This window comes from Eretmochelys imbricata, chromosome 7 (assembly GCF_965152235.1).
Source record: "Eretmochelys imbricata isolate rEreImb1 chromosome 7, rEreImb1.hap1, whole genome shotgun sequence".
Classification (NCBI taxonomy): domain Eukaryota; kingdom Metazoa; phylum Chordata; order Testudines; family Cheloniidae; genus Eretmochelys; species Eretmochelys imbricata.
The window spans coordinates 83165092-83178920 of NC_135578.1; the positions used below are offsets into that span (position 1 = coordinate 83165092).

The 13829-nt window shown below is 46.9% G+C and overlaps 1 protein-coding gene across 1 annotated transcript in view; it reads right to left on the reverse strand.

Moving 5' to 3' along the window:
* CDH23 (cadherin related 23) overlaps positions 1-13829 on the reverse strand; it is a 498190-nt gene that overhangs the window by 113237 nt on the left and 371124 nt on the right. The window contains exons 28-35 of the mRNA XM_077821918.1: positions 12162-12222; positions 10999-11147; positions 9270-9405; positions 8224-8612; positions 8021-8122; positions 6060-6062; positions 1747-1896; positions 169-297 (exon numbers count right to left, since the gene is read on the reverse strand). Coding sequence (XP_077678044.1) covers positions 169-297; positions 1747-1896; positions 6060-6062; positions 8021-8122; positions 8224-8612; positions 9270-9405; positions 10999-11147; positions 12162-12222 — 1119 coding nt within the window. The remainder of the gene's footprint in view (positions 1-168; positions 298-1746; positions 1897-6059; positions 6063-8020; positions 8123-8223; positions 8613-9269; positions 9406-10998; positions 11148-12161; positions 12223-13829) is intronic.

Sequence of the window (13829 nt, forward strand, 5' to 3'; positions counted from 1 at the left end):
CCTTTACGGCTGTCTCTGTTCAGCATAAAAAACTTCACCCACTAAAGGCAACATTTGGAGTATCATCTAGATGGGTAATGAGTTTCTGCATCTTGACTGTTTGCCTTGCCCAGTGAATGGCACATATTGCAGAAAATGCAGCTAGGATGGTGGAAAACTCCAGGTTACCTTTAAGGTGTAGTGGTCCAGCAGTTCTCTATCCAATGGCCTTCCCACAAACAACTCTCCATAGGTATTGTTGGTGGTGCGGATCTCAAACACGGTGCCTATATTTCCTGATGTCAGAGAAAAGGTCACCTGCAAGAAGGAAATAAATAATGGGAAGTGTGGGGAAGTGAGGAGCAGTGAGGTTAGGGAAGGGAGAAGAAAAGGGAGAGAGAAACAGTCATTACAAAGTGACCAGTTCTTATTAAACCTGGCTCCTTCTTGCCCTTGTGCTGAAAATCCAACACAACAGTCTCTCTCAGAGTATTTCGTACATGCGCTGCTGGTTTCGGATGGAACCAGAAAAAGTTCAGAAAAATAGCTCTTAAAAACATTAACCAAACTTCTAACTCCAATCCAGGTTCCAGTTCAGATGCTGTGAGAGTTCTCAATTTGGGAAAGTTTTTATTCTATGTGAATTGATTTGCTCATCTCTATTCTGTTTGACCAGATGTTCCAGGTTTCTGCATAATTGAGGCTGTCACTGAGGCATACAGACACAGGACCAAATTGATATTATTAGGTAATGATAATAATAAATAAATTTATTTAGTTATTAGCAGTAGCATCCAGTGTGTGCTACATGCTTTCCAAACACTAAAGAAAGATGGTCACTCCTTGGAAGACCTCAGTCTCAAGAAAGGAACTCTCTGACTTCAATAGGCTTAGAATGTGGTAAATGTGAAGTAACATCTGAATTCAGCAGAGTTATTCTGGAAATATACTGTGAAGGATTAGGGCTGATTAATTTTGAGTAAGAAACTCACTGGAATCTCACAGCATCTAATTAATTCTTCCAGCAGATTAAAGGGGAAGAGGACAGAACTTCCTGTTTTAATCTGGCTAGAAATCCCCTGCTGTCCATTGTGAAGGTAGAAAAAACAACATCTTCCCCCCCACCCCCATTTTTAGGCCCACTGTTGCACATGGCAGCTGTCACAGCGTCTTGGCTCTGAAGGGAATGTTTAATATGTCCTTCCTCTGACACCATTCAGTCACCAAACCAGTCCCTACCGCTAGTATTTTTGGCACTATCCATCCCAAACAAAAGAGCAGCCCTATTGCCAAAGATTACGGTGTTCGTGTTCATAAGGATCAGAGTTCAAGACCCTGATCTTAGAGACCCAGAGCAGGGAGTAGCTGGAAAGGAGCTTGCTGAGGTTCTAGATAAATCTGGCTTGAGAAACACTAGTGGGGCCTTGTAGGATTGCCATAAGAAGGTTTTGCTCTTTGGGAATATGGGCAAGGTGTGCAGGAAGCAGACATGCTGAGGTATAAATTAGGAATTCCATCCTCCCCCTCTCTTCATGAAGCTTGTTCCACGGTTGGGCCTGAGTCAGTGTCAAAGCACATATCTGAATTCAGGAGTTCCTGTCTGTCAGTCATGTGCTCAGACCAACAGCTCACAGTGCCTCATAGCTTGAATGGACATATTCCCTCATAAATTGGAATGAGCAAAATCTGCCTCCTCCGTCCCACCCGCTCACCCATCTTCCTTTTTGTAGGTCCCAGTATAGTTTGTAGCTGCAAAAGCATTGGTACCTGCCCATTGCTTCCTGCATCTGGGTCTCTGGCCAAGACTACAGCAATTTGCCTCCCAATGGCACTGTCCTCTGCTACGTTCACCACGGAATCGGAGGTGATGTCAAACTGTGGGCTGTTGTCATTCTCATCCAGAACGGTGATGGTTACCTGTTGAAAGTGAGTGCAGAGATTAACAAGAGGCTTTATCAGGAGCATGGCTCTTGCTAATTTTCCTGAAGGCAACCGTGCTGGATGGGATAGTCTTTCAGGGGAAACTAAGATACATGTAGAGTATCTTAAAGATCATTTCAGTGTTGCCTTCCCATCCTGTTGTATTAAATCTCACCACTCAGGCCCAGGTGTGCTGACAATGTCAGAAGAACCAAAGATTTCAATGAAAGGCTTGGAAACCCAGGTCCTGCTGAGTGGCTGGGGACTCCCTTTTCACAATCTTTGGCATGCGGTTAGTGTTAAGTGCATTTGAGAGCTCCTGGAAGGGAGGGACAGGCGCACTGGTGACAGCAGGCCATATGCACGCCTTCCTCACTTGGTGCTGCTGATGGATCTCAGGCTTGACTCACTGAGGGGGCTGCTGCAGTTCAGGGACTCGCCTGAGAAGGGATGAACAACCGTGATCACGTCACTGTTATTGAGGAGTCTGGACACATGTCCACATCGCGAGGGATAAGGATGGGACCCAGGACGCTCACTTTATTTTTTGAGGCCAAGGTCTCAAGAGTTGAATGGCTGCTGCACTATCTCCTCCAAACTTAGTGAAGATGTCTAATTCAAACAGGAATTAATTGAGGGAAGTCCTATGGCCTGTGTTATACTGGAGGTCAAATTAGAGGATTACGCCGGTCCCTTCTGGCCTTATAACCTATAATGTAGGACTCTTCTGCACATGCACGTAAGGTAGACAAGGGAGGGGTGAAGGCTGGCGTGGGAGGGGAAGACAGTGTGGCACTTGAGGGGGTCCCCTCCACTCAGAGTTCTCAGTTTTAACTGGCTAATTAGAAATTGTATAGACCAGAGGTGGGCAAACTGCGGCCTGCGGGACCATCCTGAGCTCCCGGCCCGGGAGGCTAGCCCCCGGCCCTTCCCCCGCTGTCCCCCCTCCCCTGCAGCCTCACCTTGCTGTGCCGTCAGCGCTCTGGCCCGCTGCTCCTGCCAGGCAGCGCGGCGGCGTGTCTGGCTCCGGCATGGTAAGGGGGCAGGGAGTGGGGGGGTAGGGGGGTTAGATAAGGGGCAGGGGGTCCAGGGAGCAGTCAGGGGACCGGGAGCAGGAGGCGGTTGGATGGGGTGGAGGTTCTGGGTGGGGGGTGATCAGGGGATGGGGACCAGGTGGGGTTGGATAGACGTGGGAGTCCCAGGGGGCCTGTCAGGGGGCGGGGGTGTGGATAGGAGGTCTGAGTAGTTAGGGGACAGGGAACATGGGGTGTCGGTTAGGGGTGGGGGGTCCCAGGAGGGGGCGGTCAGGGGACAAGGAGCAGGGGGGGTTGGATGGGTCAGGGATTCTGAGGGGGGCAGTCAGGGGGTGGGACGTGGGAGGGGGCGGATAGGGGCAGTGGTGAGCTGGAGCCGGTTGTTAAATTTAAAAGCCCTTTTAGAACTGGTTGTCTTGCGAGGGGAGGAGGCAGAGCAAAGGTGAGGTGAGCTGGGGCTGGGCGCGGGGCTGGGAGCTGCCAGTGGGTGCTCTGCACCCACCAAATTTTCCCCGTGGGTGCTCCAGGCCCGGAGCACCCACGGAGTCAGTACCTAAGGCACCACTTTTGATGTGATTTGTGTGGGAAGCGGCTGCTACTCCTGCTTCCCCCCAGCTACGCTCCCCCGCCCCTAGGAGCCAGAGGGACCTGCCGGACGCTTCCTGTGAGCTGCCCCAGGTAAGCACCGCCAGGACTCCCCATCTCGACCCCCGGCAGGTCCCTCTGGCTCTTAGGAGCGGGGTGGGCACCCACTACGGTGGCCCACAAGACCCTCCTGCCCAGTCAGGGGACAGGGGAGGGGGGTGGATGGGGCAGGGGTCGGGACGTCAAGGAACGTGGGGGGTTGGATGGGGCAGGAGTCCCCGGGGGGGTGGGGTGGGCCACGACCCCCTCGTGGGGTGAGGAGGGAACCGCTTGTTAAGATTTTGGCAGCTCATCACTGGATAGGGGGCGGATAGGGGGCAGGGGCCAGGCGGTTTAGGGAGGCACAGCCTGCCCTACCCGGCCCTCCATACAATTTTGCAACCCCGATGTGGTCCTTGGGCCAAAAAGTTTGCCCACCCCTGGTACAGACCCATCCTGGCAGGGGATGCTCTGCTAGTATTGTGCAGGCCCAGGCCTTTGCTGTTAAACTCATGAGAATTCATAGGCCTTGTCTACACACAAGCTTGCACTGGCTTATTTTGATTTCATTTACATTGGGAAGGATTTGCTATAGATTAAATCGACATAAGCCATTTATAAACTGGCTTGAGTTTTCACACAGAAGTCTGCATACATTTAACTAAACTGCTGCAACCTGGGCAAGTTTTGGGTGTGAACAAGCCCAGAGTTTCTTCCTGGGATGATGGATACATTTCTTCCCAGTTAGAGGGGATGATACTCTGGTCCACACAGGATGGATCCAAAATTCTATGGACAGATGGGTTCCATGCCTAAGCTGCAATCTGTGTACCATTCAGCTGTGCCAGGTAAATGGCAATGCAGAGAGGCAGGAGGGATGGATACAGAGAAACCAAATACACAGAGCTCCAAAAATAAAATCAGTTTGATTCACCATTCATAATTATAGATACAGCACTAAGATGCAATAGTAGTAGCAACACCAGCAAGAAAGAAGTGTTAGATACAGATGTTGCTCAGCTGTGGTCAACGACTCAAAGAGGAGACAAGCGTCTGCCTCTTCTGTGACGAGCCAAAGGAAATGCTGTCATCATGTTCAAAATTAAAAACATATTCACTATATATAATGGGAGAGAAAGAGAGGAAGAACATTTTTGTTCTCGAGGCTCTATTTATGGGTGCTAACAGTCCCCAGGTGCAGAGCTCGTCAATGTGATCACGTCCTGGAGGAAACCTGTAGGGTTTTTTTTTGAGTTTGGGTGACTGCTATTGTTGTAGCTAAAAAAGAAGGCAGGAGAGGGGAAAACGCAGTCAGCTCAAGAAGAAAATCTGCAGCTGCTGAGACAAGCTGCCACTCACAGCAGCCAAACCTTTCGTTCTGGAATGAGTGCCACGACACAAGGGAGGATATGTTTCTTGGAAGCGGGCTTACCTTCTTTCCAGACCCTGTAGTAAACTTAGTCTACCTTCCTGGTACACCTACTTGGATGGCCACAGAGGGGCCAGATGCTCAGCTGGTAGAAATCAGGAGAGTTCCTGGACTTCAATGCAGCAATGCTGATTTATGCCAGCTGAGAATCCGGCCCCAGATGTCTTTTTTTAAAATACTCCATCAAAAAACCCAGATGAAGTGAACACGAAGGCTGTGTTGCTGAGTAGTCATGAGTCAGGAGACAGCAAAGTTGAGGCTGCAAGGGTGGGGGAAGAGTAAAGAGGGCTCAAAGAGCCTCCCCCACCTCTGCACAGAGGCCAGGATTGATTATAGTCCTTGAATTCCCAAAGCACAAGGACTGGGAAACCTTACTACCAGCAGCAGCACTAGAAACCTCACAGGAGTGGAGAAAAAAGGGCCAAAGCTCTAGCTCTCCTTCACCCCAGCCTTGGCTGGTGGAGCTGGGCAAGGGCACTGGGGAGTGCATGCTGTGCCCTGCTAAAGGATAGAGTAGATGCTACCACTCTGTGTGGTGCTCAGTTCTCCTGGAGCTGCCCTCTATTCAGGACCAGACACAAGTTTTGCACAGCTACCTATGCAGTGACTATCAGAGGGGAAGGCAGGCAGGAGGAAGGAAGGGAGGTATACAGAACTAGGAACAAACACTCTTACCTTCTGTTGGAGAGAAGCAGAATGGGAAAGAAAAAGAAAAAAATACAGTTAACAGATCTTTCCCTTCTCTTTTAAAAACATGGCATAAGTTAAGTGCTTTAGAAAGGGAAGGGAAGGGGAGGTTGGTGGAACCAGGACAGTGCAGGCAGGTGCTGTGCAAACTTCCCCTCCATAGCTTTGCAAGTGCACCTTAATCCACGTCCAGAGCACCCCATTGCTATTCCAGCTTGGAGCCTCTCCTGAGCAGGGACTGCCAGGCAGATTGCGCTGTGCGAGGTTCCTTTTTCTTGAGCAGCTTTGTGATGTGGAGGCAGGACCCCCGAGGGGAAAGGCAAACACTTCTATCAAAATTCAGATGATTTTATCGGTGTGAACCTCCCCTCCCCCGCCGCCAACACTTTCTGCAAGCTAATGCACATTCCATGGGTAATTCGCTTCACCCCACCCCGGCCACCTGCTCTAAAACCTCAATCTTTGGACTACAGAATTAACCCAGAAATTACCATGAGAGTGTCAAGAGAGAAAAGAAGCTGGCACCCTGACTGCTGGAGGCCAGTATCAATTGCCTGAGCACACATAATTTTTAAAGGCAACAGATGTACCAAAATTCAAGCTATTGGAGTCCTTTAAACCACAGCATACTATCCTCAAATGACATTCAGTGTCTGATTTAAATCAAAAAGAAGAAAATTAGGAGTTAAAATCTCTAGATCAGATCCTTAGCTGGTATAAATCAGTATAACTCCACTACCTTTACACTAAGGATCTGACCTGTAGTTCCAATCCTTAGTAGACCTTTTGTGTCAGGTGTTGTAGCATATATGACCTACAAGTTGCTCGAAGATCATAAATCTTTGTAACCCCAAGGACAATGGTGGTATTCAGGAAGGAGTGCCAACTACATAGTTATACTATCAAATATTTTAGACCCCAAATTTTACCTACCTGAAAACTGTTTTAATCTGGTGAGGAATCTCCTCCAAACTCTAAATATTTCCCTTTTGAAAAGCCCAGCACTCTGTTATGTAGAAATTAAAACACCACATCCCATGTTTATGTACAAGGCCCTATAAAACAGGGCTCTTGCACTCGCTAATTTTCTGGAGGGCTTGGCAAGAGTGCATTGCTTGGTTTGGGAGTGAGATCAAAATCATATGCCTAGGTCCCAACCAAGAGACCTCACGGAGGTTATTCAAGGAAACTTCAGGTTGACAATCACCTCACCATACACCACATGAGTTAGGAGTCCAGGAGATAGCACTGCAGAGAGTTGCCAGGAAGAGAGAGAGAGGAAGGTGTGTGCAAAGAGAAAAGGGAAAAAAAGAAGGTTGTGTGACCATCCTTATAGTTTGTGGGCATTCTGTTGATATGGGGGAAAGCTCTTGGAAGCGTGGTGAGCACTGTGCTGGCATGGTGGAGACCCCATTTATGGTGGTGTGGTGGGCATGATGCTGCCACGGCAGAGCCCCCAGTCTTAGTACTGTTAGAAGAGGGGCACGACCACAAAAATGATTCGTGTTTAGTAGAAAATGCACATCTGAAAGTACCTGGCTGGATGCAGACCAGGCACATTACAGTGGAGATTCACCTGGCCCTTGGGGAAGTGGAGAGGAAGAGAGGTGAGATTGTGAGTTGCAAAGCTACTAGAGTGCTAACTCCTCAGGGATCTGTAGTTGCAAGCCTCCAAGGAAGCCACTGCAGCCTGTCCTCCCAGCAGTGCCGCCCAGAGGATTCAGGGGGCCTGAGGCAAAGCAAATTCAGGGGCCCCTGCCATAAAAAAAGTTCGTTTTGCCACCCCAAGCGGTGAAGAGAAAAAGAAAAACCCAAGTCGTGCGGCCACAGAAAGGAGAGGACAGGAGGACCCGCCGCTGAATTGCTGCAGAAGACTGAAGCGGAGCGATTGAGTTGCTGCCGAAGTGCTGCCGACGAGGAAGAGAGGGACTTGGGATGATTTAACTGGGAATTGGTCCTGCTTCGAGCAGGGGGTTGGACTAGATGACCTTCAGGGGTCCCTTCCAACCCTGATATTCTATGATTCTATGACTGAAAGACCTACCACCAAATTGTTGCCAAAATTGCCCCCGCTCTGTCTGCGGGGCCTGGGGCAAATTGCCCCCACCCCCTCTGGGTGGCCTTGCCGAGCAGGGCAGCTGCACTCTGGGGAGATGGATAAAGATTAAGCGGGTCAGAAGTAAGAAACAAAAGGAAACCCTTCAAAAGGAGAGGTGGTGATGGCTGGCTGGGGTATTCCCTCCCAAACAAGAGAAATAAGATGATGTTCTCGTGTAGTCAGCTCTTGTTTGGCTTGTAGCAGGTCTAGGATAAAGGACTACTGAGAAAACAGCTAAAATCCACTCACCACAGTAGAGTCAACCTTTGGTCCCCCATCATCTGCCACTACTGTTAAAGTGTAGAAATCCCCCTTCTCTCGATCCACCTGGCCTTTGACTGTGATGACACCCTACCAGGGACAAACAACGACAAAGATCATGAATACCCATGTCGTGCTTACTGCTCAAGCACCTAAAGCCTTGGCCGGATCGGCCACTGTTAGCTACGTACAGTGATTCCATTGATCTTGAACAGGGACAGTGCCTGAGTATTGGTGTTAGGGTCAAACTTGTAGGTGATCTGGTTCAGGTTGTCAATGGAGCGTGCGAGGACGCGCAGCACCTCCGAGCCTGGGGGAATGTTCTCTGTGATCACTGCCTCATAGGTGAGGTTCGAGAACTGCACAGCCTCATCCATTTCATTCAACAGGCTGACATAGATGCTGCAGAAACCTTGGTTGTTGGGGGGTGCCTGATCTGTGGCAGACACATTCATCAGGTAACTGGTTTTTGTCTCATAGTCCAGGTAGTCGATGGTGGTGATGAGGCCAGTGCTCTCATCAATTTCAAACTTCCCCTCAGAGCCAGACAGGATTTTATAATTCACCAGACCTCCATTCCCTGGGGGAGGAACAAATGATCAGAGTTAGACTGGACTTCACAGAGAAGCAGACAAGGCCACAGGACCCCTAACTTTGCCCAGCAGGTCAACTTGCTGAAAGCCTGAGGGGTGCCCCTAATCTATTTAAAATGAAAGAGGTTACAGATATTCTTATATCTAATATGGAAGTGCAGCCTGAGTCCCAGAATGTAATGTTCCATCTTAATCTGAGTTAGCCGAAGCACTTTAAGCCAAGACAGGTTAACCCCACACACAGCACAGCTGGTTTTATCATTTCTTTCACTGTTTCAGTGACTTTCCCCTCTAAGCTGCCCAAAGGTACTAATGAGATGGTATGACAGACCTCCTCCCTTTCCTGAGAAGGCTTGGGACAAAGCAATGGCTAAATGTCCATCTATCAATGGACTGGCCTCTCTGCTGTCTGGAGTAAAAGAATCCCAAATCAGAGGAACTGGACTGGTCAGAAGCTGCAGGCTTTAGTCTCCCTAACCTCTCTCTTATTTCAGGCACTAATCTGCATCCTTCGCACTCCCACATCAAGAGTGGGGAAAGAGAGGCAAGAATCCACTCACACAACCAGAGACAGATGGTGTGATCCCACAAGAGGCTGGGGAGCCGTGGTGGCAGATTTTTGCAGCTCACCACAACCTCCTTACCTGTGTCTCGATCTGTTGCCCGGACAACTGCGACAGAAGTTCCAATCCCTGCCGTCTCTCGCAGCCCCAGACGGTTGTACTGCCGTTGGGTAAACACAGGCACCTCATCGTTTACATCTTCCACATACACTATCACCTGGGGGAATCCCCAAAACAAACCATTAGTGTACTGCACACTGCCTGGAATTTGTCCTGAAGAAAACAATGAGGAAGAGGCTTCCCTGGCAGAAGGAGCTGCTCTCTTGCATTTCAAGGACTGTGAGCCTCTCCACAGACCAGTACTATTAGAACATAGATACACAAGCACTCCCCGCTTCAGTGGGCACCACTCGGAGAAGTTACAAGTACAAATCGTGACATTCCCCCATGAGTCCATCTCACGTAATTCCAATAAAAAGAAATAAAATATAACTGGCAAGTTAATAATAGCAATAAAGTGGTTGCCCAATTTTGTGGGTTTTTTCGCCAACTCGTTGCCACATTTGTGAATTACGTGAGTTTACTTTATTTGCTGGGGAGATGGCAACCACTAGTTCAAACCCTGGTAGAATTGACTCGGCCCTGCCTCCTTCTGAGGTAGACACAATTTCAATTCTAGGCACTTTACTGTGTGAGAGTCAGCGGGACGAGATGTTAAAAAGTGAGATCCTGTTTGTGCCACATAGGCATTAATGATCCTGTGTTAAATTTTGTATGTGTTGCGGTCCACTCCAGTGTGTAGACCAAAATATACTTTCTCCACGAAAGGTGTGCTGCAGACTCGCTATCTGATAGCTTGTTCCTGGCCTCCTCTTCCACAGCTGAATGGTGGTGTTTGTATATAGGCCTCAATCCTATAATTGCATCCACATAGGCAGATTCCTGCATCCATGCAGAAGTCTGCTGAAGTCAGTGGGTCTGCATGCTACAGAGGTTCACCTACATGGATCCGACTGCAGGATTGGGGCTTGGATCATGAAGTTCTTTGGGATTCTTCAAGAAGAATGGAGTTGTACCAATAACGAATATTACTACTACTGAGGTCTGTTTTATTTAAATATGTCACTGGCCACACACCTGTATTTTCAGACAGATCAAGAGTACAGCTACCTTACAAAGCTACAATGTGAAAATAGAAAAAGGAAGCTAAGTAAGCAAGACTGTACATTCAAAAAGGAGGAGGGAAATTTCCATACCTGGACAAATATTGGGCAAATGTAACCATACAAGTAAACAGTTTTTCAATATCATTTTGTCTGTGTATGCATATTGTGTTCTGAAGTGATTATGCATCTTCTTTTTTCTAACTTGTAACTAAATAAATTCAGCATAACACGTTTCTAATCGCTTGAAAAAAATTCCCTTTGCTGAGGATTCTCTTGCCAATTTTCAGCCTAATTACGTTATAAAATGGCACAGAAAAATATCCTCCACCCAAAAGCAGTACCCATAGAATTTCCATCAGTCATTTCTGCAGCACTTTGCTGACATTTCCACCTCTGCTGACACTGCACCGCAATGAGTGGAAATTACCAACATTTGATGAAACCACTGTAATATTTTGCACTAAAAAACGTTTCACAAAGTTTTGTCTGGTTTTACCTTTACCCTCTTGTTACTCTAGGCCCAGGCATGAGCTCTTCATCAATTCTGCTGATCCCCCACACTCACCCAGTGCCAACCTTACTCTGATGTAGCTCCTCACTGGTTCTGCAGCACCCCTCCACCTTAACCTCAGTGATGTCCTTACCCTAACGGAGCTCTTCATTGATCCTTGTTCACTGTTGTAGGCTTCCACCTCAAGGACATGGGAGGAATTGTTCTCTCTGTCCAGGTGCCGTAAGCCCCGCATGACCAGCCCACTGCTGGGGTTGATCCGAAAGTGGTTGTAATTGTTTCCTATCAGTAAACAAACAAAACATAACAAAGTACATATCAATCAGTTCTCCAAGTGGAACAAACATCATGGGATCCCCACACACAGCAAAGTAGAATTGTGGAAAAATGACTCAGTGGTGATACTTGTGTAGTTAATTACTGGAATGTGCATACATCCCCACAGCATTTGTTCATTGCCCTTGATAACCAAGCTTCATCCATACTAAGCACAACTCAGAACAACTTTTAAAGCTGGTTTAACGAGAAGAATTTAATCCCCATCCACACTACAGAGAAACTGTACTAATGAAACCATTTTCAACAAAATGTGCTCAGGAGACTTCCTTTCCCTTTGCAGGACCCAATCAAGGCTCTAAAATGTGGTTGTGACAAGTTAAAAAAAATATGTTGTGTGGCTGCATAACACAGTTATTCCCTAAAACGGCTTGAGAGGTAGTAATGTGGAGCAGACTGTAATGGGTCAGTGTAAATGCAGGGTAATTATACTGGAGTAGTGCTTTTTGAGAGCTAACTACCACTAATTCATATATCAGGAAGTTTTACATCAACATGCAATTACTTATCCTTACTCCTTTGGATTCATATTTAAAACATATGTTGTTAGAATTTAGGTGCATTAATTTCATTATTATGCGGTCACCCATCTCAGTGATATAGGTAATAATGTCTATCTTATAGCTATTGCAGGTATCAAAAACCTAAACGACAATGCAATCAGAGTGTAATTGCAGTCTAACTACAGTTACCATAGCATAGTCCAAATTGTCAAGGACTTATCTCTTCCAACCATAAGTATTAAAATGGACGAGGAAGAGAATGATGAAGTTTAATACATAGGGAAAGAGGTGTTTCTGTAGCTGTAGGGCAGGCCAAAGAAGGCCAAAATGTGATGAAATAGTTACATCATGCAAGTTTGCCAGTGTGCTTATCTGGCCAAAAGGTGATAGCAAAACTTCAGTTAACCAAATCACACGGACACACAATTCCCTGTTGCAAACAGGCACCTAGACTTACCCCTGACAATCCTGTACCACACTCTCCCATTAACACCTTCATCCGCATCTGTGGCTTTCACCTTCAAAAAGAAAAAGGAAGCCAGTAAAGGCCAGTGATTTTCAGATTGTACCAGAAGCTCTCTCCTTCTCCTGCTCTTATGCAAGGCCAAAAGCAAAAGTCCTCAGATACACAGGATTGTCTTGTTTCCCCAAATCCTCTGGGTCACAGGGGCACATCTTTAAATGTCCCTGTTTCCCAATGGGTTCAGAATCAGAGGCGCCCGTCCCATCTGGAAATCTCAGCTCAACTATGGTTTAAGTTTTAAGTGTATGGATAGACTTTTCTGTTGCTCTGTACTGGCAGTGAGGAAGCATTGCTGGTCTGCTCTGCCTGTGGCAGAAAGTAAATATATGAAATTCAATAAGGACAAATGCAAAGTACTGCACTTAGGAAGGAACATTCAGCTGCACACATACAAAATGGGAAATGACTGCCTAAGAAGGAATACTGCAGAAAGGGATCTGGGCGTCCTAGTGGATCACAAGGTAAATGACTCAACAGTGTAACACTGTTGCAAAAAAAGCAATCATTCTGGGATGTATCCAGCAGGAGTGTGATAAGCAAGACACGAGAAGTAATTCTTCCTCTTTACTCCACGCTGATTAGGCCTCAACTGGAGTATTGTGTCCAGTTCTGGGCGCCACATTTTAGGAAAGATGTGGACAAATTGGAGAAAGTCCAGAGAAGAGCAACAGAAATGATTAAAGGTCTAGAAAACATGAGCTATAAGGGAAGATTGAAAAAATTGGGTTTGTTTAGTCTGGAAAAGAGAAAACAGAGGGGACATGATAAGTTTTCAAGTACGTAAAAGGTTGTTACAAGGAGGAGGGAGAAAAATTGTTCTTAACCTCTGAGGACAGGACAAGAAGCAGTGGGCTAAACTGCAGGTTTAGTTGAACCTTAGGAAAATCTTCCCAACTGTCAGGGTGGTTAAGTACTGGAATAAATTGAGAAGGGAGGTTGTGGAATCTCCATCATTGGAGATTTTTATGAGCAGGTTAGACAAACACCTGTCAGGGATGATCTAATACTTAGTCCTGCCATGAGTGCAGAAGACTGGACTAGATGACCCCTCGAGGTCCCTTCCAGCCCTAGGATATATATAATTAGCCTAAGCTAATTGGATACCCCAAGGTTCCACATGACTGATGTTCATTAACACATTTGTTAATTATCTGGAAAAGGGGGAAACATCTGTAGATAACACAAAGTAATTTAGGTTAGCTAAGACTAGGGAAGATACCAAAGAACTTCAGAGGGACCTAATAAAGCTTGCGGAACTGGCAGCATGACGACAGATGAAATTTATTCTTGACACATGCAAGGAAATGCACACTGGAAGAAATACTTTGAATTTCTCCAACACCTTGCTCTAATGATTTGGGAAAAAGACCTGCGTCTCACTACAGACAGCGCAATGAAAACCTCTGCTCGATGTGCAGCAGCTGCTGTCAAGGAACAGACAGAATGTTAGGATATACATAAACAATGGGATAGAAGAGAACACTGAAAATGTTATAATGACATAATATATGGCTATGGTATGCCATCACCTGCAGCACTGAGTTCAGTTCTGGTCAACCTATCTCTAAACAGATACAGCAGAAACAGAGAAGGCGCTCAGGT